At 43.4% G+C, this 26,939-nt stretch overlaps 1 protein-coding gene across 1 annotated transcript; it reads right to left on the bottom strand.

Moving 5' to 3' along the window:
* Positions 1 to 13,692: 13,692 nt before the first annotated feature.
* LOC144250789 (nuclear RNA export factor 2-like) lies at positions 13,693 to 26,024 on the bottom strand. The gene is made up of 20 exons (XM_077793896.1): positions 25,930 to 26,024; positions 25,563 to 25,716; positions 25,199 to 25,282; positions 24,981 to 25,085; positions 24,784 to 24,864; positions 24,581 to 24,650; positions 21,609 to 21,697; positions 21,382 to 21,489; positions 21,087 to 21,196; positions 19,582 to 19,618; positions 19,121 to 19,189; positions 18,980 to 19,035; positions 18,733 to 18,840; positions 18,541 to 18,599; positions 18,305 to 18,417; positions 18,168 to 18,210; positions 17,512 to 17,584; positions 16,576 to 16,758; positions 13,865 to 13,925; positions 13,693 to 13,737 (listed from the first exon to the last, which is right to left on the bottom strand). The coding sequence occupies exons 1-20, from the start codon at positions 25,968 to 25,970 to the stop codon at positions 13,693 to 13,695; spliced, it is 1,689 nt and encodes a 562-aa protein (XP_077650022.1). The 5' UTR covers positions 25,971 to 26,024.
* Between the last annotated feature and the right edge of the window lie 915 nt (positions 26,025 to 26,939).

The raw sequence follows: 26,939 nt of genomic DNA, 5'->3' as shown, positions 1-26,939 counted from the left end.
GTTAAGTCCCACTTGTTTGTATTTCTCACTGAGCTGCCAACCATTGTGACCTGAATCCAAAGCTGATTGTAGTAGCTCTCAGCTTCCATCTCACAGTGTCATGGGATAAGAAATGTCTCTGGAGAAGGGTCCAAGGAATTCCCAGAGGAGAGGAGGAACTTAATTCACAACCTGTGGGGTTCTTGGCATATGTGACAGAAAATAATTTCAGTGAAACAAAGGCATAGACAAAGGTTTATTTAGAAAGGTAGATACACATTCAAGGGAGAATGTGGGCTGTCTCAAGAGTGTGAAGTAGCCCTGATTTGGGCTGAGGGGGATTCGTTATTTATAGAAGGTCTCTGTCAGGGACCAGACTGGAGGCGAATCCAGGGTGCAGCTTACAATTTCATGCCAGTTTTCCTGGGCTTGTGTAATTCTCTCATTTTAAAAGGGCATGGACCAAGGTTTGCAACTGTGTTTTCTGTATCTCAATGGCTTAATTTTGCATTTCAATGGATTGAGGGTATTTCCCTTAAGATTCCACATTTTTCTCTCCTTATCCTAAATCCTATCTCAACAGTGTAGGATGGGATACACTGGGGAGTGCTGAAAATTTATGTCTCCTAATGGTTTTTTGATATCAGCTGAGTTCTAAGGTGGAAGTTTCAGCAGCTGGGGTTAATATTGGCTGACCTTTGGAATTATGTCAGTGGCTATTTGAGATTTGATCCACATCCCCTATTGCTGGACAGAGACCAATCTTTGCTGGATATTTGGGTCTCAGGGGCCTCCTGAAAATTCCACTTTTAGGGTGAGGAGTCTAAACTTCCACAGGCCTCACAGTGTTCCACAGCCACTGATGTGAATTACCAAGGAGCAGACTTGGAGTTCAGATGCACCAATCTGGTTACTGGCATCTTCCCAGTTGCTCCTATGGGATACCAGCAACAAAGGAAGCTCTCTCTCCTCAGTATTCCCAGTCTGGGTTCCCCTAGGCACAATATATTCTCTGGACCAGGTGCACTCTGGACCCCACAATAGATGAATACTATGTCAGGCTGGAAACTTCCTTTGTGAGATACTAGTCTCCTGCCTCTGTTCACCATCACGTGGCCTCTTGAAAATCTAGTTTGTAATCTTTGACCTGTATTTCCTCATTCCTCCTACCCTATCTCTGATAACCACTCTTTATTATTTTAAGATTCTCTATATAAGTGATAACATGCATTAGTATTTTTTCTTTCTTTGGCATATTTCCTTTAGCACAATATATTCCAGGTCCATTAAAATTATGGGAAATGGCAGGATTTCCCTCTTGTTTTGAAATAGCAATACCAGACCTGGTTGTAAAATGAAATTACAAGAACGTTATTTTGAGAAACAATGCGTAGGGAAAGGATCAGTTCCCCTCCCCTTCTGTCAGCTTTTCTCCAGGAAGTCTAATTAACTATGGGTTCCTACTCTGACATTTTGGGGTTGCAAATAACTGACTCTAAGAGGCTGACTTCACCCTTTTGAAATGTAAATACCCCTGTGAGAGCTTCAGACAAAAAGCTAGAGAAATATCCATGCCTATGGAAAAAAAAGCTTATTTCTCATTGCTTTTTGCTTCCGTGAACACACTTCTCAATGAGCAAGGCCTTCTGTCATGTAGACTAGAAATTTTATAGTACCAAATAGCCTATAAATGTTGTGAGAAACTATGAATCATCTCTTGGGATTTGGAGGTTGTTCTCTGGGGCCCCTGATGTAAAATAAAGTTTGAATTCTCTGAGTGCTGCTTGTTGCTTCTCTGACTGATCTGTTTCCCACCTCATTTTGGTTCCCTGACTGGGATGCAATAACTGTATTGGCCCCTTGAGCCACTAGTGTGGTAGGCTGCTTATGCTGGAGTGTGCAGTGCCCCTTAAATCAAACAAGACAGCACCACCTGATAGTTTCAGGTTGTCCTTCACCTGGCAGACATGTGCCTCTGTGGCACAATCACCACCCATACTCCCTGGAGAGTCAGACCAACTCTGGCACAATCATCAGGATAAAGGTAAAATCCTGGGCCCCAAGACCTCAGCGAGGCCTATCTGTAGGACAGAAAGGGAGTTTGATCACCTCCCACAGCCACCCATAAAGAGGGAATCAGTATCAGGGACTCCCACAAGGGGTCATCAGTATAAAGGACTCTGAAAGTGGGGAGACAATATTTTAAATTATTGGGTGCATGTGTGAGTGATTGTGAAACTATTTGTAGCTCCACAGCTTTGTACCATGGAGTGTGAGTGAGTCCTAACTTCGGTTCTTTGGTGACTTCATATGGCATAATGGCAATTCCCATCCTATAATAGGACCTTGGACCAGGCCTGGGGTTTAGATGCCTTTAGTCAGCATCTAAGCTCCCTTCAGGAATGTGGCTAGGTGAGTACTTTGTGTGACCCCATTTGTTTGTCTTGTGACACCAGCACTGAGTAGAACATGGGGAAAAGAGGAAAAACAGTGTCACTTTTAAATCAAAGTGCTATGGGACATAAATGACAATTGTATCTGTTCTTGTGTTCTAGGATTCTGCCAAGTTCCTCCCTAATGCTAGAAAACAGGAGGGACAAGTGAAGGATATCTAAAAGGCCAACTAGACCAGGTTCCTGAACATTTTAAGGATGGTTGGAGGTCTGCATTCTGCCTTGGGACAATACAGGCATTGCCTCCAAACTGCAGGAATCCACCCTGTAATCTTTTGCAAATGCCTGATAAGAGAACCAGATGGACCCAGGAATATCAGGAGACACACTACTTCCTATGGTTTTCCTTCTTTGCTCCCATTGGGGATAAGGGGGAATTAAGCCTTTACTTAGAAATAAGACTACACTCAAGAGAGCAGGATGGGAAAGAGTGCAAGAAACCACTTGTTGGGGGGGAGTTTGACCCTCTAAATTAAACAAAAACAAAAACAAAACATAGAAAGAGAATGCTGGCAGGGGAAAATACACCAAAATTATCAGATGGCCCTCTGGGCCTTATGTTAATATTTGGGACAGGTGCATGGAGTACTGCATACATGGAATACATTAAAGGTGTCTGAGTTGCAACCATTCCCTTCATGCTAGGCACATGAGTGGCAAACCACTTACCCCACAGGCACAGCCCTGGGCATGAGGCCATGTGTTGCAGTTCCAACGCTTAAACCACAGTCTGCTCCTCAGTTGGTCTCCACAAGGACAGTTGGCCAGAAATTGCATTGGTGGCTTCCTATAATCTGCTTAGCTACTGCCTGAGTATATACATGGTAACTGCACAATAAAATCAGACCTGCTTTCTGCTTGTTCTCCAGAGGTCTTCATTAGCGACTCCACAGACACACTCTCCTCTACCCTGTTCTGTGGACCTCCTCACTGGATGAGAGCAAGCCCACACATTAATGTATTAGAGTCCTAGGATAAAAGAAAAAGAAATCAAAAGATGATAAAATATGGTTGTTTTATTTGGACTCAGGACTCCTAAGGCCTTGAGTATTCTGACTCAAACTTCAGGCCTCCTCAAGGCTCTGTTTAAAGTTTCCTGTCTGTCAGCCCTGGTTTCAGTGATCCTCTCTTGTCAATTTTTTATATCTGTTCCTGGCCCTTTAACACATGGGCCATTCTACATTGATCTTACTGTTAGTCTCTTGGAAAGAAAGATCTTGGATGAATGAGCCATTTATAGGTATAAACCTATCTAAGAGAAATATGTTTTACTGTACCACAATCTTTTCTGGATTATTACACAATTTTGTAGTTGGAGTTGGTCTGTCAGGGGTATAAAGTATATGGAAGATTCTGTATGTACAGGCATTTTTATGCAATTGCATGATAAAGAGTCTGAAAAGTTAGGAACTAAGTGGAAGGTGTCAAAAGATACTGCCTCTGTTATGAAGGACATCAAAAGAAAGGGTTACAAAAGATTTAAAATCATTTCAACCTAGTGCTGGCAGTCTCAGTGCTGTTTCTCAGCCTGGCCCCAGGCAGTTGGTCAACAGATAACCTTGCTGTGGGTCAGGGACAGCAGACATGGGCTGGAAAAAAAACAGGAAACATTCCTGGGCTATAAAAGAGGTACAAAGAGACCCTAGTCTCCACCCTGACTTCCAGCCCCTTTTTCCCATGGGTGTTGGAGGCTGCTGACCATAAAGGATATTAGTTTATGACCTGGGGATACAAAGAGTCTCCCTTTTAAAGATCATAGGAAACCCCATTTAGCCAGGGGATATCTGTCACTGGGGCAAAGAAATCCTTGCTATAACAGTATCTCATCAAACCAAATATATGGGGAAACTGGCAGGATAAACAACTGCACCCAGAAAAGAAAAAAAGACAGAAACTAAGATCAAACTGTATTTTGTTGGAAGCTTCTACAAAGGAATCTTCAAGGAAGCCTAAAGGAAAGGGCTTCCTCCATTGTTGAGAGCCACAACCAAGTCAAGATGGTGCCTGGCATTTTGCCAGAAGGAGTGGTTGAGCAGTAATGCCAGTGAGCCATTAAGATGATAATTAAGTTAAGCTGTGTATAAATATTAAGATAATGACTGATTGTTGTAACTGGATGATGCTAAATTGAAACAAGCTGCGTATTCAGTTGTGTATATAGACCTCTGCTGTACGGCAATAAGGCGGCTCCTGCTACCTTGGGTGCCCACTACTTTTGAGTTCTCGCGGAGTTCCCGTTGAGTTCCCATTGAGTTCCCGTTTGTTCTCTCGGGGTTTCCGGAGAGTTCTGGAGAGTTCCCGTGGGGTTCTGGCAATAAAGTAGTTCCTGTTTGAACCTACAAGTGGCTCGTGACCTCCCTGTTATTTTTGTGCCCAGCCAGACTGCAGCACTCCATTGAATACCAATATGCCTCATGCGAGGAAAGGAACCTAAAAGAGACTCTGGGTACAATTGACAGTGGGGAACTCACTAAATGTTGATGGCATTGGATAATTATAAGGGAGAGAGGTCAGACTCAAAAAATATCCTGTGTTCTCTGGGTGTGATGGTGCATGCCTGTAATCCCAGCAGCTCAGGAGGCTGAGGCAGGAGGATCATCGAGAGTTCAAAGCCGGCCTCAGCAAAAGCGAGATGCTTAGCAACTCAGTGAGATCCTGTCTCTAAATAAAATGCAAAAAAGGACTGGGAATAGGCTCAGTGGCCAAGTGCCCCTGAGTTCAATCTTCAATAACCATGCCCCCCACCAAAAAAATCCTGTATTTCAACCCATTGAATGCAACCTGGGAGAAAAAAGATTAAGGCGCAGTTTTGGTATATGCTGGATTGTCCAACCCTCTCCTGGGATGAAATTTGTTTTGTAATTTAAATGCCTAGATAATATTCATAAGGATTGTTTTACAATATAAATTTTAAAAGGGTTCAAAACTTAAAAAAGAAAGTTATAGGTATGGACATATATTTTAATGTGGAAAATTAGAAAGTAAAGGAAATGTTTCTTGATGAGAAAGTATTGTCTGGTAAAGTAATATTTTTGTGCTAAAGTCCAAGATGAAAGAGAGGTGAAAATTAAGTATATAAACAAGTTGTAGAATGTCTAAGTAAGTTATAGAAGGTTTGTGAATGGTAAATATAAAAAAGATTGTGTGATTCTATTGGATATAATTAGCACAATCTGTTAAAGCTACTTAAGGTTTTTTTTTTCCCTAAGGTCAAATATTAATGCACTGATATATACCAGAATTTAATTCTGTGTTGAAGTAACAAGGATTTCTTAAAACATTAATCTTATCTATCAAGATAATTTCTTGTATCTTTTAGGTTTTATTATTTAGGGGAACTAATCTTAAAGGGATTAAGGTTTGTACAACTCTAGTTTTAAAAAACTGTCATTTTAGATTATTACACTACACTATAGATTCTAAATTTGTATTAAATGTTAAACTTGGTTAATATAAAGCATCAGTGTGATTGCGATGCTAAATGTTACTGGGTTTTTTTGTATATTAGATGTATTTATGTCCTTCAAAGTTTCAAATCATTAAAATATAAGGTTTAGAATAGCACTTTATCAAGCTGGTGTTCTCCAAACTAAAGTTTTCTATAGCAGTAGTCTCTTACAGACTTAAAGAAAAATAACAAATTTAGTTGGAAAATTATTTATGTCATTTAATAATTTGTAATTGAATAAAAATAACCTGTCATCAATAAGTTATAAATAAAATTTTGTGTTACTCTATACTGGGATGGAAACTTGGATGCATTTCTGGAAGGTAAAAATGAGAGCCTGGTTTATTTAAAGGTTGACAATATGGGGTATAAAGACATGTTGCCACTTTCCCACAAAATGCATTATAAACTCTCTTTGTTTGATTCATGATTCAGATGTAATGTTGGATAATGTTAATTTAATGTTCATACATACTTAGAAACAATATATGAAAACTTTATAAAATAATATTTTAAAAGGAGGAAGAGTTCAGCTTCAGAAATTAAACAACTTACCTAAGATTTGTCTAGAGGCCACCTCACTTGAGTTAAGGCTCTGACTCTCACCTTAATCCTTGTTAAGATAACAGTTCAAGTTCATTTGAAGTTAAGCTCAAGAAATAGATTTTTTTAATAAGGATTACTGTGATCTTAAAATAAACTGTGAATATAATATATAGCTAAGTATAGGTTTGGGATTATGAAAATTGCTTTTCTTAGTTTATAGATATTATACAAATCAAATATATATTTTACTCTTATTTTGTATTTTCATTTTGTATTTTCCTTGTAAATTTTATAACTGTTGTCTTTCAGTGCTTTCCAGAAATGCAACTTCTAATTTAATAACCTGAGTTAATTTGAGATAATGAGCAATCACCTATAGGCTAGATAAAATATAAGTCTGACTTCAGGTATAATAATTACCTCAATTAAATGGAAGAGATAAATAACTGTAAAATTTTAGACATTAAATTTAAAACCCAGTACTCCTGAACCTGGCCTGCCAGATGAATAAAACCAAAACATGGAGACTAACGTTAAAAAAATAAAAAGGGTCCTGTGGTTGTGGCTCAGCAGTAGAGTGCTCACCTAGCACGTGTGAGGCCCTGGGTTCGAACCTTAGCATCACATATAAATAAATAAAATAAAGGTATTGTGTCCAACTACAACCAAAAAATAAATATAAAAAAAAAAAAAGAAAAGAAAAAGGGCCAAGGAAAGTAGCCAATATTTGGTCCTTGCCCTCCGAAGTCAGCTTGCCAAGAGAAAGGACTTCTCTAAGGGCTTTACAATTCTGGGCCACATGACTCCCGCATCAGGGGGATCAATGGGACCCTTGAAAATAGGAAGGCAATCAGTGTACATTCTGCAAAGAGGAGGATCATTGGAGAGGGAAATGTCCCTTAATGTTTCCAAAGAAAGCCATTTACGATCAGCAAGACCTTGACCTATCCTAGCAGATAGCACTAGAGAAGTTAAGAGGCTTCTTCCAAGTTCCCATGCGTGGCCCCCTGAGGAATCTCAGCTGATTCTTTTTTTTTTTTTTTTTTTTTTTTTGGTGGGGGAGGTCACTGGGGATTGAACTCACAGGCACTCGACCACTAAGCCACATCCCCAGCCTTATTTTGCATTTTATTTAGAGACAGGGTCTCACTGAGTTGCTTAGCACCTCAGTTTTTTGCAGATGCTGGCTTTGAACTCATGATCCTCCTGCCTTAGCCTCCCAAGCCACTGGGATTACAGGTGTGCATGACTGCACCCGGCTCAGCAGATTCTCAATAGTAGATAGAGACAAAGTCAATTTTAACCAACTTGTTCTTGAACACTTGCCAGGAGTTATAACCAAAGTACAAAGGCACATGGGCTGGCATTCATGAATAATGTGGTACAATTGATGTAGAAGGGTTAAATATCACCTAAAAGTTTCAACTTCTGTATCAGGAAAACCACCTACACTGGATCATATGTTGCCAACTGCTTTGTTAATAATTAGTTCTAGCCCTATTATACAGACAGGATTCTCCACTTATGAGATTCTTTATGGGTGCCCTTCTTCCATAATAAGAGTTATATGAGAAGATCTAAAAATTGAAAAACATTTTCCCATCCCTTTAACCAAGAGATGCTATTTTGGTAAAAGAATGGAATGTCCAGCCCCTAAACCTCCTCTGGAGGGGTCTATTCACTGTCATTTTATCTACCCCTACTTTTGGCCCCTTGGAGTCATTGCTGCTGGGTAAGACCAGCCCCATATGTTTGGGAGTGCATTCCCAATTCAGCTGCACCAGGAAAGTTGACAATTCAAAATAAACAAGCTGCACCCTAAGGGGCCCCGAGGAAAAAAGGGGCCCTACTTCAGTCACTCTGGAAGCTGACTAATCTACACACTGCAAAAACTGGAATACTCTTATTTTCTGTATAGGTCTGTTTTCTGTCATGTACCTCCTGGCATTCCTGTTTTGTCCCTGAATCCTTAACATACTGACCTGATTTGTCTCCTACACCTGGAGGCCATAAAGTTACAAATGGTCCTCCAGAGTTACCAGTGGCTTAACGTAGAGGACATGGACAGAAGTGATGCCTCCTAAAAACATTAAAAACCCATCAAAGGAGAGAATGAGATGGCAAAACAAGACCTGGTTGTAAAATGAAATTACAAGAATGTTATTGTGAGAAACATTGTGTGGGGAAAGGGTCAGTTTCCCTCCCCTTTTGTGAGCCTTTCTCCAGGAAGCCTAATTAACCATGGGTTCCTATTCTGACTTTAGGTTGTAAATAACTGACTCTAAGAGTCTGACTTTACCCTTTTTAAATGTAAACCCCTGTGAGATGCTTTAGACAAAAAGCTAGAGATTCATCCATGCCTATGACAGCTGGTTTCTCATTGCTTTTTGCTTTTGTAAACACACTTCCCACTAGAAACCTGGAGTAAGGCCTTTTGTAATGTAGACTAGAAATTTTATGGCACAAAGTAACCTATAAATATTGTGAGAAACTGGATAAGAGTTCAGGATTCGGGGTTTGTTCTCCTCTGTGACAAATGGCATAAAATAAAGTTCGATTTCTCCTGAGTGCTGCTTGCTGCTTCTCAACTGGTCTGTTTCCCACAATAGTTTAAGGCTGAAAAATGTGTGTGTGTGTGTGTGTGTGTGTGTGTGTTTGTGTTCACATGCACATGCCTGTGCATATATGTTTGTATCCATATATACACATTCTTATTTTTTTTAGGTGCTGGGGATACAGGCTTTATGCATGCTCCTCAAGGGCTTCACCACTGAGCTACATTTTTAGCTCTATGTGTTACGAATTCTGTGCTTTCTTGTGTTGAGTATTAGAAGAATCAGGCAGATGCACCAGTGCAACAGGGACAAGACTATTCTTACACTTGAGCACAGGGAGGGAGTATGTGGGGTACAGAAATCCTAGGCTACCTCAAGCAAAAGACAAAGGTGTATAGCTTTTATGGCATTTGTGGTTCATGCAGCGACCTAGTCTCCTGATATCATTGCATAAACAATAGAATTTTTAGTTCTGTCTGTGCTCTCCTTCATCATGCCTCTCCATACAATGAATGTTTCATTACCAACTTAAATCTCTGCCTTTGGTTGTGATTGTTCTATGCTAATAAAATAAAGTGAACTGTAGGTTACTTTAGTGGCTTCTCTATGCATGGGCTTGTCCCTCACCACCTGGCATCTGCCCCTTATCATCTGAGCGAGTCCTTAATATGATTTTCACAACAGAACAGAGTATTTTCTGTTCTCAGTGAGTTTTAGTGACCTTCCATTATCTATCTTTGGCTTCTTGGTATCTCTTCTGATAACATAGTCTTAGAAGGCTGAGCTGACTCCTCAACTTCCTGTCTCCAGGTACATTATCTTACGTATATAGACTTGAAGACCGGTCACTTTTTAACTCTCAATTTTCTGGAATGCCTATTAAACCCATAAGACTGAGATAAGACTGAGGTCTGGCCTTACACACACACACACACACACACACACACACACACACAGGCATTTTTTCATTATCCATTCATCTGTTGATGGACATGCAAATTGTTACCATATCAGTTATTGTGAATAATGCTGCAGTGAACATGGGGTTGCTGATGTCTTTATAAAATGATAATTTAATTTCCTTTGGGTGTATATTCTAAAAGCGGTATATGAGTCATATTGTAGGTGTTTTCAATGTGACATCAGAATGCATTACAATTCTTATTACACATATACAGCACAATTTTTCATATCTCCGGTTGTATACAAAGTATTTTCATACCAATTTGTGTCTTCATAGCAGTATTTTGGATAATAATGATCATCACATTCCACCATCATTAATAACCCCATTCCCCCTCCCTTCCCCTCCCACCCGTTTGCCCTATCTAGAGTTCATCTATTCCTTCCATGCTCCCTCTCCCTATCCCACTATGAATCAGCCTCCTTATATCAAAGAAAACATTCACCATTTGGTTTTGGGGGGAATTGGCTAACTTCACTTAGCATTATCTTCTCTAACTCCATCCATTAACCTGCAAATGCCATGATTTTATTCTTTTTTATTGCTGAGTAATGTTCCATTGTATGTGTGTGTGTGTGTGTGTGTGTGTGTGTATGCATCTAGGTTGGTTCCACAGTTTAGCTATTATGAATTGTGCTGCTATAAACATTGATGTGGCTGTGTCCCTGTAGTATGCTGTTTTTAAGTACTTTGGGTATATATAGACTGAGGAATGGGATAACTGGGTCAAATGGTGCTTCCATTCTCAATTTTCCAAGAAATCTCCATACTGATTTCCATATGTATGAGTGTATGAGTATGCTATTCTGACTGGAGTGAGATGAAACCTTAAAGTGGTTTTGATTTGCATTCCTCTAATTGCTAGTGATGATGAACATTTTTTCATGTATTTGTTGATTGATTGTACATCATCTTCTGAGAAGTGTCTGTTCAGGTCCTTGGCCCATTTGTTGATTGGGTTATTTGTTTTTTCGGTGCTTAGCTTTTTAAGTTCTTTTATATACCCTAGAGATTAGAGCTCTATCTGATGTGTGAGGGGTAAAGATTTGTTCCCAAGATGTAGCCTCTCTATTCACCTAACAGATTGTTTCGTTTTCCTGAGAAGAAACTTTTTAGTTTGAGTCATATGGTAGTTTTGTTTTAATTTTTAAAGAAAACTCAATATTATTTTCCATTATGGCTGGAAGAATTTATATTCCAAACAGCAGGGTAAGTGTTCCCTTTTATCCACATTGTCTTCTTATTTTCATAAAAGCCATCAAAATAACTATATATCTCACAATAGTTTTAAATTGTATTTCCCTAACAATTAGTTATGTTGTGCACATTTTCATATACCTGTTGACTCATTTTTATGCATCACTTGAAGAAAATTCTAATGTCCTTTACCAATTTTAAGTATCACATTGGTTTTGATGTTATTTGGTTGTAAGAATTTTTTTACATTTATCTGATACCTGGTTTGAAATATAATTTCCCAGTCTGTATGTTAATTTTTTCATTTTGTTTATTGTATAATTTGCTGTGCAGAATCTTTTTAGTTGATATTGTCCCATTTATATAGTTTCTTTATTTTTCTAGTCTGAGCTTTGGTGTGACATCCAATATATCAACGACAAGGCAAAAGTCAAGGAGTTATTCCCTGTATTTGTCTTCTTGATATTTTATAGTTTCAGGCTTTATATTAGGATTCAATACATTTTTGAATTTACTTTTATTTATGGCATATGATTAGGGTTTAACTGTTTTAAATAAACTTCCCCAGAATCATTGAAAATATTATCTTTCTCCAATTACATCATCTTGGTGAAGTTGTCAATTAGGCAAACATATTTATTTAGATTTATTTCTGGGCCCTCTATTCTGTTCTCTTGTTGTATGTTTATGCCAGTATCAGACTGCTTTGATTACTACAACTTTGCAATATAATTTAAAATCAGAAAGTGTGAAACCTCCAAATTGTTTCTCAATACATCTTTGGCTATTAGGGGTTGTGTATGGTTCCAAATGAATTGTAGTAATTTTCTCTATTTTGATGAAGAATTTCATTGAAATTTTGCTAAGAATAATATTAATTTGTGCCATGCAGTATAATAGATAAATTGGAAATTTTAACTACTGTTAATTCTTCTGATGCATTAACATGTGATGCATTTATATATATATTTGTGTCCTGTCATGAATGTTTTTATTTTCAGGGTAAAAATTTTTATAATTTCTTACATTTATTCTGAAGCAATACTTACTATTTTGATACTACTTAAAAACACTCTTTTCTCTGATATGTGGCTCCCTAATGTAAACATATATCATGAATGGAAAGTGTCAAGTTACTTCTGCCAAAACATACAAAAAATGCAGCAATTATTGTCAACTGGTGGTACTTCACAGGTGTCATCATTTCTAGGATTTTAACTTGAAAACTTTGTATTACTATTATTTTTATATCCAAAAAAGTAAAAGCATTCCAGAAGTGTGGGCAATAAATTGGACAGATGTCATATTTAATAATTTCCTGAAATTTGGAACTGCCAACCATAAGTCATTGGGAAAATTTCCACAAAACTATCCACAAAATGAAATTTTGGACTACTGCTGTTGTCATATGGAGGTAAAACATGAGTGTCTGAAACAACTAAAGAATATGGACATATCCCCATGGCTCAGGAGGCAGAGGCAGGAGGATCACAAGTTCAAAACCAGCCTCAGTAATTTGTCGAGGACAAGAGCAACTTAGTGAAAACTTGTATCAAAATAAAAATGAAAATAAATATAATGGGATATAAAAAAGGACTGGGGATGTAGATCAGTGGCTAAGTATCCATGGATTCAATCAATGGTAAAAAAAAAAAAAAAAAAAATCACAGATATGGAGGATCTTCTTCCAATTCTGTGAAGGATGTGCTGGGCATCCTGAATGGACTACTCCTTCCACACCAACTATAGGTGCTAACAGAAGATTCCTAGGGGAGCAGCCTAAGAGGAGAGGGTGGGATAGGCATGTGGGGTAGATAAACGGAAGCTAGGGCAGAGATGCAGAGAGGCCCGATTCCTATTCAGCTGTGCAAAAACAAAAAACAAACAAACAAAAAACAAAGCTGAACCTGGTATGGTGTATGAAAATCTAAAAATATTAGGAAAGAGAAGTAAAATACGTCAGCCCTCAAGTACCTCCCTATTTTGCTTTGTTCCATGCCTCAATCATTCCTTGTTTCCACAGCCCCCAACAGCCAGAAAGCATCCCTTGAGAAGCCCCCATTGTGTCAGGTCACATGGCTGCTTCTGCAGGCCTCTGGGGAGAGCATCTCACAGTCTCACAATCTCCAAATGCCAATCACTAGAAGTAGCATGTGTCTTTTCTCATGAGGATTTATTCACAAACTGTCTTGGAGCAAGCCTGATGGATCTGCTTAAGAACAGCCAGGGTCTACGGGATGGGAGCGGAGGTGCACAGGGCCTTTCGGTCCTGGCCCTGTTGGCTCATGCCTGCATCAGGAGAGAAGAAACCCAGGACACACAAGCACACAACATGTAATATCAAGCTTTATTGTAAAGATAAACAGCCATCTTTGGTGGGGAAAACACACATAACAACTAGCCATTTGGGAGGTTATGTTACCTGGCCTACAAGTTAACTCTGACTTCTTAGTCAGCCAGACCTGCAACCCCAGCGATGAGCGTGGACTTAAGTTGGTGACAGAAAACTACAATGTACATGAAGAGGAAGATGGCATCCAAGGGCTCCTTTCAGGACATCTGTTTGAAGGCCTCCCCTGGTATCTTTCCCTGGTTCTGGAGGGAAGGAGTCAGGATGTCAGAAGAGGCAGGTGCCCCAAGTTCCATTCCTAGGCCACATGGTCTCTACCTTCCCAATGGCCTAGAGACATCATCTTTCACCCACTTGATCCCCAGGCCTCACCTGGAGCATAGTGAAGACCTGACCAGCTCTGATGTAGTTCCACTGGTTGTCCTCCAGGCACCTGCAGAGGAACAAGAACAGGTGGTCTCCATTACTACCACAGGACATACACGCTGGCCACAAAATGCCACCTCTTAACCTACGCTGCTCTTTTTCTGGGATGCACGTGCCAGAATGAGGACCACTGTAATGAGGAAGAAAGATGTTGTGAAAACGAAAATGTCTGTCATGAACATTCATGCTCACCCAAATTCAAAGCAGAAAAATAGGGGTGTTCAAAAGCATAAAGGAGCTCGAGCATACTGATAAAGAAAAGATGCTCAAGAAAATAACAAATTGAAATTCAAAGAGGAAGACTGGCCAATTGTGTCTGAATTGAGATGTCAGATATACATTGCAGCACTTACTTTTTTAAGGTACACAATTCAGTGGTCATGTAGCACAGTCATAAGATTGTGCAGCCATGCCACCTACCCGATTCCAAGAGCTTTATATCACTCCCCATTTTCCCTGGCGACCACTATTCTGCTTTTTGTCTCTTTGGCTTTGCCTATCCTGGACATTTCATATAAGCAGAACCATACAGTACGTGGCCTTTTGTGACTGTTTTCTTCACATAGCATGATGTTGTCAGGATTCATCCTTGACATAGCATGTATCAGCACTATGTTCTTCTTAACGATTGAATGATATTCCGCTAGATGTATGTACCACATTTACCTATGCGTTCATCAGCAAGAAGGCATCTGAGCTGTTTCTACTTTCTGGCCAATACAAACAATTCTGCTACAAACATTCGAGTAAAATTTTTTTGAGTTCACGTTTTTATTGCTCATGGTATATATACTCAGGAGTGGGATTACCAGGCTATACAGTAACTCCGTGTTTAACTATCTGAGGAACTGCCAAAATGTTTCCCCCAGAGACTGTTCCATTTTATATTCCCACCAGTATAATGGGAGATTTCCAATTTCCCCACATCTTCAGCCACACTTGTTCACTTTCATTTTATTAATTAAAGCCATCCTACTGGATGTGAAGAGCCAACTCACTATGGCTTTGCTTGGCATTTCCCTACTGACTAATGATGATGAGAAATTCTTCAAGGGCTCTGTGGCCATGTGTGCATTTCTTCTTTGGAGAAATGCCTAGTCAAGCCCTCTCCCCATTTTCCCTGGGATGTTTGTCTTTTTATGGTGGAGTTTTAAGAAACGTTCATGTGTTCTTGCCAGATGTGTGATCTGCAAAACTGTCTCTCATTCTGTCAGCTGTCTTTGCACTTTCTTGATAGAATCCAATGATGTACAAAAGCTTTTAAATTCTATGAACTCTAGGAAGTCCAATTTACCTATTCTTCTTTGGTTCCTTGAGTTTCTGCCGTGTACCTAAGAAATAGATGCCTAATTCAAGGTCATGATGATTTATACCCATGTTTTCTTCTTTGGGTTGTATAGCTGTGGCTCTTTTAAGTCCTTCATCACTTTCAGTCACTGTTTGCTTACAGTGTGACTTGGGTGTGTGGGTCCAAATTCATGGCTTTGCAAGTGGATATTCAATCATCCTGGTGCCCCTTGTTCACGCCTTTTTGATTTTATAACTCCATGGCACTTTTTTCCAACAGCCCAGATGATAGACAATTGGGCCATAAATGTAAAGGTGCATTAGGTAGACTCTCAGTTCATTTCCATAGAGTCATGTTTGTGTGTATGCTGGTACCACAAGGTCTTGATTGCTACAGCTTTGTAGCAGGTTTTGAAGTTGGTAATGTGAGTCTCCTAACATTGTTCTTTTCCTTTGAAACTATTCTGGCTATCCTGCATCTGCTGCATTTCCATATAAACATTAGGATCACCTTGTCAACTCCTGCAAAGGAACCATTGGGGATTTTGGTAGGGGTTGTGTTGAATCCGAAGATTCCTCTGGACAGCACTGGCACCTTACTGACATTACGTCTTCCACCCTGGGAACATGAGATGTCTTTCCCCTTACTTACATCTTCTTTACTTTTTTTCTTCAGCCATGCTTTGCCAACGATTTCAGCACATGTGATTTTACTTTCTTTGATTACATTTGCTCCTAAGTGTTTTAATCCTTTTAAAAATATTTTTTTAGTTAGTTGTAGGTGATCACAATATCTTTCCTTCCTTCCTTCCTTCCTTCCTTCCTTCCTTCCTTCCTCCCTCCCACCCACCCACCCTCCCTCTCTCCCACCCTCCCCCCCTCTCTCTCTCTCTCTCTCTCTCTCTCTCTCTCTCTCTCTCTCTCTTTCTTTCGCCAAGGGTCGAACCCAGTGCCTCACCCATGCTAAGCAAGCACTCTACCACTGAGCTACAGCCCCAGCCTTGTTTTACCCTTTTTGATGCTACTGTAAATGGGCTTGTTTTCTTAATTTCATTTTGGATTGTTTACTGCAAGTACATAGAAATACCCATGAAATTTGTGCATTGATGTTGAATACTTGCTGAACTTGTATATTTGTTCTAGTGGCTTGTCATGATGGGTTCTTTTGGACTCTTCTTATGGAAGGTGATGACATTTGAGCATTATACTATTTTTGATATACTTTACATACATCAGTAAAAAAGTGTGCTACTTTTTTCATGGGCCCACTTTTACTGAGCAACAAATACCCACAGGTTTTTCCCCCAAATATCCTGGGAGTTTCCATTATTCACTCCCCTGCCCCACTCACATTTATACCCAACACTCACTTCTGAGACCACTCAAGTTTCATCCCAGACTGGATGGAGAAAGCCTGCACAGTTTCTTGCTGCTCTTGGGAGAGGGTGGACATGAAGCTGGAGCAGTGTGTGGGCATGGGGATGGAGAAGGCACTTTGGATCTCACCAGGGCTGGCATCCCTCACAAGCAGCTGGTCGTTTACGATGCACAGGCTGGAGAGAGAAAAAAATAACAAATACTCCCTGAAACAACTGGCCAGGCAGATAACCCCACACTGCCTACCTCCTTAACCACTGCCACGCAGCATCTGGATTCCTCCAATATCCCTACTATAGCTGCCTCCCAGATTCCTAGGCTCCTACCCATAGTGCCCACCTTTGGAGAGATTTTGTACCAGCTTCACTGGATTTGTAGATTTTTTTGCGGGGCGGGGGGGGGGTGGTACTGGGAATTGAACTCAGGGGTACTCAACCACTGAGCCACATCCCCAGCCCTATTTTGTATTGTTTTTGTTAGACACAGGGTCTCACTGAGTTACTTAGCACCTCGCTTTTGCTGAGGCTGGCTTTGAACTCGTGATCTTCTTGCCTCAGCCTCCCAAGCTGCTGGGATTACAGGCATGTGCCGCCATGCCCAGTGGACTTGTAGATTTAACCCCAATGCATTTTCTCCTACACAGCAGCCCCAGAGCCTGGGTACTCTTGTCCCCATTTTCAGGGGAGGACAGTGGGTCTCACCGAAAGGTCAAGTAATTTGACCAAGGACATAGTGAGTGTTGGGATCAGGAAGAGAACTGTCATTCCCCGTTAAAAGCCCTTAGTCTTAACCACTAGGCTAGACTGCTCATTGGATCTACCTGTTGGTCTTCCACTATGTGGAGAATATCCTGATGACTCTGCCACCACATTCCTATACCACTGGTCCCAGGCTGAGAATGGTGCTCTCACCCGCCCCATAGCACTCACCTGGAATTGCTGCCAGGAGTAGCAACGAAGGTCCGGGTAAAGGCATGAACACATCCCTGAGACTTTCCTTCCACTTCAAGGACAACAAACAACACTCCCTTGGAGTTGCACATGCTTTACACATGCTCAAACAGCATCCCCCAGTCGGGCTCTTCCACTGGAGGAGGCCAGACCCAGACAATTGTTCACTTGGAGTCAGGAGGGCACAGCAGGAATGGGGAAGACAACTGGAACAATCCACTCCCAGCGATAGGGCCCCTACCACATGTTGGGCCCTGTGAAAACCACTTCAAAAGTTCACTTGATCTTCATCTCACACCTGCCCAAGAGATGGGTTCTACTAGCCCCATTTTAAAAATGGCGAAAAAGAGAGGTCAAGTTAGTTGGTCCAAGGCCACAGAGTAAGGACCTGGGAGGAGAGCCATGGAACCCCACAGCCTATGTCCCTAACACACACCGGAGCTGTGGGGCAGACAGGCATGGACCACGTTCAGACCAGGATGCTTTGTGGGCAGAGTGGGAGCACCGAGGGAAGAGCCCCCAGGGAAGAACAGGAAGGAAAGGCCCAGAATCAGGGAAGCTGGGGGAGTTCTGAGAGGGTGCCCACCCAGGGGAGGGAGCAGCAGGCGATCTGAGGGGGTTGTATAGACACTCACCTTCCTTGAACAAACCATTCACAGAGAAGCAGAGCATTGTTTCCTGAAAGGGGGCAATGCAGGAACTCAGGATCTGCTTAACCTCCTACCCTCCTCCAGCTTTCTGGTCCCACCCCAGGGAGGAAGCAGGTGCTCACCGTGTGGAACCACATGTCCACCACAAAGGAGCTGAGGTCATGCCGAGTCTTGGGCAGCACGCAGAGGGTATCCAAGATGTCATGTTTTGTGTGCTTCAGTTGCTTCCACTGGTCTGTAGAGGACAGGAGAAGCAAAGATGAGGGGGGCTGCCACACCCTTGCCCTTGACCCCCGTGACTGACCCTTTGACACCCCCTTATGCTGCCGCTGCCCAGTCTTCCCCATCACACACTTACAGGAATTCCTGAGCTTTCTCATATTCTTGCTATCCTTGGCGAATCTGCACAAGCTCTTCCTAGGAGAAAAAGAGGAGCAAATAATCGTGGTCCAGCCAGTGCCAGTGTGGCAAGGAGCTGGCATGTGTCTGCGGGGATGTGGGGGGAGTCACAGTGCCCCAGACCAGGGCAGAGCTAATCACAGATACTCACTGGGCTGAGTCCTTAGGATGGAAGGGAATGGTCAGAGAGAAGCATGCCTTGTTGTGGTAAGCACTGAGGAGACCCTCTCGATCTCCGTGATCATAGATCAAGTAATACCTGTGAGGGAGCAAAGAGGACAGGCTAACTCTGTGGCTGAGGGCCCAGAGGAGACCAGAAAACTCCTATGTGCAGACCTGTGCTACGGTAGCCCACACTGTCCCAGGCCTCCCCTTCCTCAAGGTCTCAGGGGACTTACTCTTGCAGGAATTGCAGAACTAGATTCTTTAGGGTCTCAGTTCCTTTAGAGTCTTCCTGGAATTAAAAGGTCATTTTAGTCTCTGTGGTGGCTAGAGCCTACCCTGCAACACCCCCATCTCTTTTGGTGCTTCTTTCTCACCGTGCAGGGTTTTATTAACTTGGGGGCCTCAAGGTTGACGACAATTGGTGTGGGTAACTCCTGGCCATCCTTGAGAAGGGAAGAGGAAGTCAGCAGTGCAGCTCAGGGTGGTGGCACTGCATGAGCAAGGAGTTGAACAGGCCCAAGGGGAAACAGGGGCCAGAGGCCACGTATAAATAGGCCCTGGAAAATCCATGGGTGAGATCACACTTGGTGTCTGCATCATGAGCTCTTGGAAATCTCTACCAGTATATGCACCCTGTGAGTGGGTGTGTATGGGTGTGTGCACGTGTGTTCTCCCTAGGGAAAATGTCCATGCCATGGAGAATCCATGCCCTTTAAGAAAAATGAGGGTCTGGTGCACACGCACACGTAATCTAGGCAAGGCCCACAAGGCCTGGGGCCAGCAAGGAGGTCAGGCATGTGAGTAAGAGGAGACAAGACCGGAAGTGCGTACTTACCAGGCGTAACAAATTGGGGAAACAATCCTGGATAGCACTGTGCAAATGAAAAATCTAATGAAGTGAGGTGACAGTGGAGGGTTGTGCACACTCTCTCCCTCTTGCTCTCCTCCCTCTCCCTCCCCCTGGGTACCTCCCATCTACACTGGCCTGGCCCCCTCCTCCAGGGCCCACCCTGCCTCCCTTACCTTCTTCCGGGTCCCCCCATGGAAGGCTCTGAAGGGAGCAGGGAATGGGGTGGGAGACCAGGGCTCTGCTACTGTGCTGGGTGTCCAGCCTTCCGCGTGGCATGGCCTGGCCTGGCCAGACCAAGACCAGGTCATACTCTCGCCTCCCAGGATAGGATGCTGGGTGGGGGTGGGGGTTTGGTGAGTGAGGCAGGCAGGGGAAGGCAGGGGTATGGCCACAGAAAGGGAGTGAAGGCAGGGGATGGAGGGATGGGGAAAGAGGAAGCAAAGCAAAGAGAAGGGGAAGATGCTGCCCCCTGGTGCTGGAGGTCAAGGCAGAAGTGAGAAGAAACCAGCTGCCCTACTGCAGCCCATTCCTTCACCTGCCCCTAGCTGGCCCTGCAGCCCCAGGCAGGAATGCAAACATGTACCTGCTGGGCTGGGGCCCACAGGATGCAGGTTCAGCCTCTGTCTCCTGTGTGGGCCCAGAGGGGGCCAGGTATGGGAAAAGGAGCCGCCCCCAGGGGAAGTGTCATTCCCAGCACCAATAGTGAAGAATCAGGCACCAGCTCAGCATGTGACAGAGGGTCTGTGGCCCCCTCTTATGAGCACCAGGTTCCCTCATGGTGGTCCCTGTGCACCTGTGCCTGTCTGAGTCAGTGTCTTGCCCAAGGAAGCATCTCGACTTGGGCTACCCAGGGCTGCTCTGAGGGACCAGGTGGGATGTGGAGTGGGGGAGAGAGCAGCAGTGCTCCTGAGTGGCCTGTGCTCCCGCCTTCTCCTCCTCCTCCTGCCCCTCCTTTGCCCTCTGCCTTCCCCTCCTGTCTTGGGAAGGCCTCTGCTCGCTGTCAGTGGCCCACCTCTGGCTCCTTGACTCAGGGAACCCCTGTTTCTCCCCAAGGAGGAAACAGTTCCCACCAATGGCTTAGAGGAACAGATGTTGTGATGGTAGCCACCCTGGTCCTCTGCACGGGCATAAAATCTCCATGTCAGCCTGGGACAGGAAGGGGGACCTTTATGGAACATGAGAAGAAGGGCCACTCATAGGACAGGGGAGGAAAGCCCAGCCCCATCTTCGGAGGGCTTGCTGGAGGAAGCCAGTGCAGAGGGGCGGGAAACACACCCCAGTCCAGCTGAAAAAGGGGAGCAGGTTGCAAGAAGGAAAGCAGACCTGTGGGCACAGCTGAGGGACACAGATAGAGGAGAGGGTGTGGCCTGTGATCCTTCCAGAGGGCCAAGGTTGCATCCTCCTGCAGAGGTGGACTTCAGGGGGAGCTCCGGCTCCCAGGAGGCAAAGGTCCCCAGGAAGGGTGACAGGTGTTACCAGGCATTATCTACCTTACATAAGCAGACTGCTCTGGGAAGTCACTGCACAGAGGGTTCCCTTCTAGCCACAGCTCTTCCAGCTCCATCCCTTTCAGCTTCTCCAACTCCTTGGAGGTCCTCAGCTGAGAAAGATGGGGAGGGAACCGGTTAAGGAGACCCAGGGAGAGAGGGACACCTGGGAACCTGCACCCAGACTCTGGGACCCTCACTCCAGTTGCCTTTGTCTGCCTCCTGCCAGCACCCTGCTGTGCACTACCAGCCACCCTCAATGCAATTTTTTTTTTTTCATCTGGCTCTCTCTTCTCACCTCATTTTTGGAGAGGTTCAGGATCTTGACATGGGGGGCTTTCTCTACAATGTCAGACAGGCCATCCAGCCGGTACAGTTTGTTGTTTTGCAAGTTCAGGGACAGCAGCTTGGGGGAGGAAGCATAAGAGTGATGGGGACTTTCTAGCACCTGGTGGGCACATCTGCCCTAAATGCCATCCCTTCCACCCGTCTATCTAAATACTGGCCCTGGGCCTAAGGTCTCACCTCTGGGAAATTCCTTTCAATGATCTGCAGGGTAGCAAACATGCAGTTTCTTCGATTCAGGATCATGTCAATGTCACAGCCCACCAGGTCTTTGGGAAGCCAAGACAAGGGAATCAGAAGGGTAAGAGGGGTCCAGCTGGATCAGTGCCAGCACAAACCCTCCCCACATAAGAATGAAGAAGAAGAAGAAAGAAGGAAGAAGGAAGAAGGAAGAAGGAAGAAGGTAGAAGAAGAAGAGGAGGAGGAGCTCAAACTATCCCAATTCGCCGAAGACATGATTCTATATTTAGAAGACCCCCAAAACTCTACTGGTAGGCTCCTGCAACTCATAAACAAATTCAGCAAAATAGCAGTGTTTAAAATCAACACCAATAAATCAATCATATTCTATACACCAAGGATATTGGCTGAAAGAGAAATCACACATACTATCCCCGTTACAATAGCCTCAAAAAATAAATAAATAAAATGTGTGGGAATCAACCTAATAAAAGAGGTGAAAGATACCTATAACAAAAACTACAGAATGCTAATGAAAGAAATTGAATTAGACCTCAGAAAATGGGAAGATCTCCCACGTTCCTGGATAGGCAGAAGCAAAATTATCAAAACGGCCAAAAGCATTATACAGTTTTAATGCAATTCCTATAAAGATCTCAATGACGTTCTTCACAGAAATAGAAAAACAATCATGAAGTTCATTTGGAAAAACACGAGGCCCAGAATAGCCAAAGCAATCCTTAGCATGAAAAGTGACACAGGAGGCATCACAGTAGCAGACATTAAATAATACCAAGGAGTTATAGTAATAAAAACAGTATGGTATTGTCACCAAAACAGACATGAAGACCAATGGAACCAATGGACCAATAGAAGACACAGAGACACACCCACATAATACAGTTATCTCATCCTAGACAAAGGCACCATTAACTTACATTGGAGAAAGGATAGCCTCTTTAAGGAGTGGTGCTGAGAAAATGAGAAATCCATATGCTATAATAGAACGAAATTGAACCCCTCTCTCTTACCCTTCAAAAGACTCAACTCTAAGTGGATCGAGGACATAGGCATTAGACCAGAGACCCTGCACTTACAAATAGAAAAAGTAAGCCCAAGTCTCCAACATTTCAACATGTCAGTCCTCAAGAAGACTCCAAAAGCACAAGGAGTAAAATCAAGAATCAACAAACGGGATGGTATCAAGTGGAAAAGCTTTTTCACAGCACAGGAAACAATCAAGAACGTGTACAGAGATCCTACACATGGGGAGAAAATCTTCACCACCAGTACCTCAGGTAAGGCATTAATTTCCACAGTACACAAACAACTCGGAAAACTTACTGAAGTGGCACCCCCTTTCTCCACAGAAAAGCCCTCTTCACCATGGCTGATTTTAGGACTGTCAGCAAAAGAGTCTCTGAGAAAGAGTCCAATGTAGATAAACTTCCTATTTTCGTGTCACCCTGTTTACTTGGCCACTGGCCGAGAAGATACCAGGACTCCAGGTGCTGGGCACCCCATTACTAGTTTTCACAAATGTATCCAGTATAGTACTTTGAAGAAATGTGCAAACAAGGCCTCTGGCCTTGAGCTGGGCTTCACAGAGATGTCTATATTTTTAAGATAAGATACAATTGGGCTCCATGGTAACAGCTGGCAGGGGGAGGAAAGAAAGGAGAGAAGAAGCTCTCCCCTTCTCAAGTGTTGTCCTTGAAGAGTTAACTTGCCCAGAACAGTGAAAGAAAAAGCTGCTATTATGTGAACTTCTGCAGACTGTGAACTTCTGGGCCCCTCCCCTTACACACTGGGTATAAAACTCTGAAACTCCCTGAACTCAGGGTTCAGGGGATTAATTGATTTCAGCAAAAGTTGTGCCCTCTGAACCTGGCTGCAGCCAAATAAAACTGTTTCCTGCTATCTTCGGTGCCTTGTCTCGTTTGTCCCTACAACATTACCACTCGAAAAATATATAAACCAATGCATAAATGGGCAAAGGAACTGAACAAACACTTTACAGAAGAAGAAATATGAATGCTCAAAAGGTATATGAAAACGCATCCAACATCTATAGCAATTAGAGAAATGCAAATCAAAACTACACGGAGATTCTATCTCCCTCCAGTCAGAATGGCAATTATCAAGAATGCAAGTAACTATAAATGTTAGCGAGGATGTGGGGAGAAACGTACTCTCATACATTGCTGGTGGGACTGCAGATTCGCGCAGCCACTATGGAAAGCAGTACGGAGAGTCCTTAGAAACCTTGGAATGGAACCACCATGTGACTCGGTTATCGCACTCCTTGGTTTATACCTAAAGGTCTTAAAATTGTTAATAGCATACTACAGCGACAAAGTCACATCCATGTTTATAGCAGCTCAACTCACAACAGCCAAGCTATGGAAGGAACCTAGGTGTCCTTCAAGGGATGAATGGATAAAGAAAACATGGTATATATACACAAGGGAATATTACTCAGTCATACAGAATAAAATTATGGCATTTGCCTGTGAATGGATGGAACTGGGGAATATGATGCTAAGTAAGCCAATCCCCCTCCAAAAACAAAGGCCGAATGTCATCTTTGATTTATGGATGCTAACCGCAAACAAGGGAGGTTGGAAGAGGAATAACAGAAATCCCCTGGATTAGACCAAAGGAAACAAAGGGAAGGGAGTGGGGAGCGGAAAAGGAAAGACAGTAGAATTAATAGGACATAACTTCCCTAGCCTTGTATTCGTATACATAACCAAGATAACTCCACATCCTGTATGACCACAAGAGTGGCATCCTAAGTAGAATAAGTTATACTCTATGTACGTATAATCTACTAAAATGCGTTCTACTCTCATATGTATAATTTAAAAGAGCAAATAAGAAAAACCCTCCCCAAGCTGAATCCCTACCTCCTCGTCCCAGGAAAACCCCTCTGCCCTCACCTGCCCTAGAATTACTGTGGTCGGTAATACCTGGATCAAATCGGAGCTTCTGGAGGTCGAGAGCTTGCTGGGAGACATCATATCGTTTTCTCATGGTCAACTGCAGAGGCAGAGATGGAGAAAGTGGCTCTGAGGCTGTGTGGGGGGCGTGGTGACAAGAGTCATCGAGTCAGGAGGTGAGAGCAGGTAGGATCTGGGGAGTGGGCACACAGCATGCCTTGAATCTGCACTACCTTTAGCTGCTCCACTTGTTCTGCTGAGAACTTATTCTGCACAGAGTAGGGTACAGCAGAAGGGCTGACTAAGACCAATATCTGTGGGAAGGAGAGGTAGGGTCAACAACAGGCCCACTAATCCCAAAGATGACAACCAGCCCCTAGTCCATCCTCCCTCCCCAAGACATGGTACAGGGACAGCCCCTAGCACACACCTTTACATCATTGTCATCGCAAATCTTGTAGCTGACATCCTTCAATGCAGAGGCCGTGCCTGCATCCTGGACAAAGAACCGGGCCCGATTTCTGATGTAGTGGAACTACACAGGCAGTGAGGGCAGAAGCAATGGTATCAGATGACAATGGCCCCTGCTGAGCCAGGCCTCTCCCCCTCCCCTGTGCCCACTCAGCTGGCTTCACCATCCTCTCTTACATCGACCGGGGTGAAGGGGACACTGCAATGGCCCTGGATTGAATTCATTAGCCATGCCTTGTCATACTTTCTCCCATATGGAATCTAAGGATAAAAAGAAAGAGTCAGAGTGGAGGAGACAGCAAGGAATTAGGATGGAGGACAGACCCAGCCAAGTGCTATTTTCTTGCCTAGCATTAAAAGACTTCTAAAGCATGAGTCCATGTTTCTGCACTCAATACTGATTTCCAGAATCCACTTTCTTTCCATTCGGAAGCTCTCCTGCAAGTGGAGGTGTGTGTTTAACGGATGCTGTTTAACGTCATTTTCCTTCTTTCAGGTTCCAGAAGAGCCTACTTAATGCAGACCTTTCCAAGAAACTCACTGTCACTTTGAACCATCTCCTCTTCACTCCATCTCGTATCTCCTTCCCCATTTCTCTCCCTCGAGTCCTTTCCTCTCTCCACAGAGTCACATGGGTAGGCTCTTCATCATGCCATTTCCCTCTCCTGTGGTCACGGTGGGCTGAATAAGGTGTGCTGGTAAAGGGGGAGAAGGAGGTTTCCATCAATGCTTAGGAAGGCTTCTACACCCCCGCCCCTCCTCCCTGATGCCAGGGTGAGAATGAGGACTGCTCTACCAGTATATGCCTCATCCACTGTTCTTCAGTTTTCCAGTGAGAGAAGAAAAGGAAGGCCACACAGAGTGGTCCAGGGGCTGCTGCCCACAACCCAGGCTGCCTGGTCACTTACTACCTGACCTGGGATTCATCATGGACATCCCTCATCCCCATGTTCCCATTATCCTCCTGGAGGCATGAAGGTGGAAGCTCATACCCAGTATGCTCATAATGAAGCTTCCTCCTGCCAGAGTTGCTCCAGGACAAACTTCCACATCTCTTCCTTCCATGAAGGGCACTGCATTTGTTCCTGTATTCTGAAACTGGGAACAAAAACACAAAGTATAAAGACACGTCAATGGTCCACTTACGATGTACCGCATCTTGGGCTAACACAAGGAAGGACAAGCAAAGTGTCAGTCTACCCCAAGAAGCAATCACACACACACCCCCCAAATCAAACTCCTCTGTCTGTCCAGATAGGAGTGCTTTATCTCACAGGTGGTGCAATTAGAGGAGACACTGTGGAAGAGGAAGCAATTCTGTTGGACCTTTTACTACATGGAGCAGGACTGAAAAGGATCAGGGGTGCATCTGCCCTTGGGTTAGGCTTCAAATACATCAGGCAGCTGTCCTACCCCTGCCTTCTCTGAGGCTTCTCCGATTGCCACCAATGGCTGGGAGGCAACTTCCGTCACATGCCCAGATCCAATCAGCCCCCAGAACTAACTGTGAACAATCAGCTAGCTGAGTGAGCTTCCTTTGCTGGTGTAGTAAAAGCTTTAATGAGAGTTGGGAGGAATCCACCCTCGCCCTCAACAATACTCAGCTTGAAACATTCAGAGCAAGCTTTCCTTCTGCACAGCCTGCAATGCTTTTAGCCCACAACAGGACTCTTCCTAAACTCTTCGCTTCTGTAACAAGGGTCCGAATGACAAACTGGAATGAGCGGCTTCAAATACAATTCCCAAATGTGTGGGGACTTTCCTGTTCTCCCTCTGTTATTGATTCCCAGTTTCATTCCAAATGGGCAGGGAATGTCCTCTGTATGACTTCAGTTGATGTAGATTTGTTGAGGTGTGTTCGGTGGCAGAGAAGACGCTCTATCTGTGCAGATGGTTCAGGCACTTGAAAAAGATCCCA

This window comes from Urocitellus parryii, chromosome X (genome assembly GCF_045843805.1).
Source record: "Urocitellus parryii isolate mUroPar1 chromosome X, mUroPar1.hap1, whole genome shotgun sequence".
Lineage (NCBI taxonomy): Eukaryota > Metazoa > Chordata > Mammalia > Rodentia > Sciuridae > Urocitellus > Urocitellus parryii.
The sequence above is the reverse complement of the archived record's forward strand: the minus strand, read 5'-3'. Positions and strand labels throughout refer to the sequence as shown.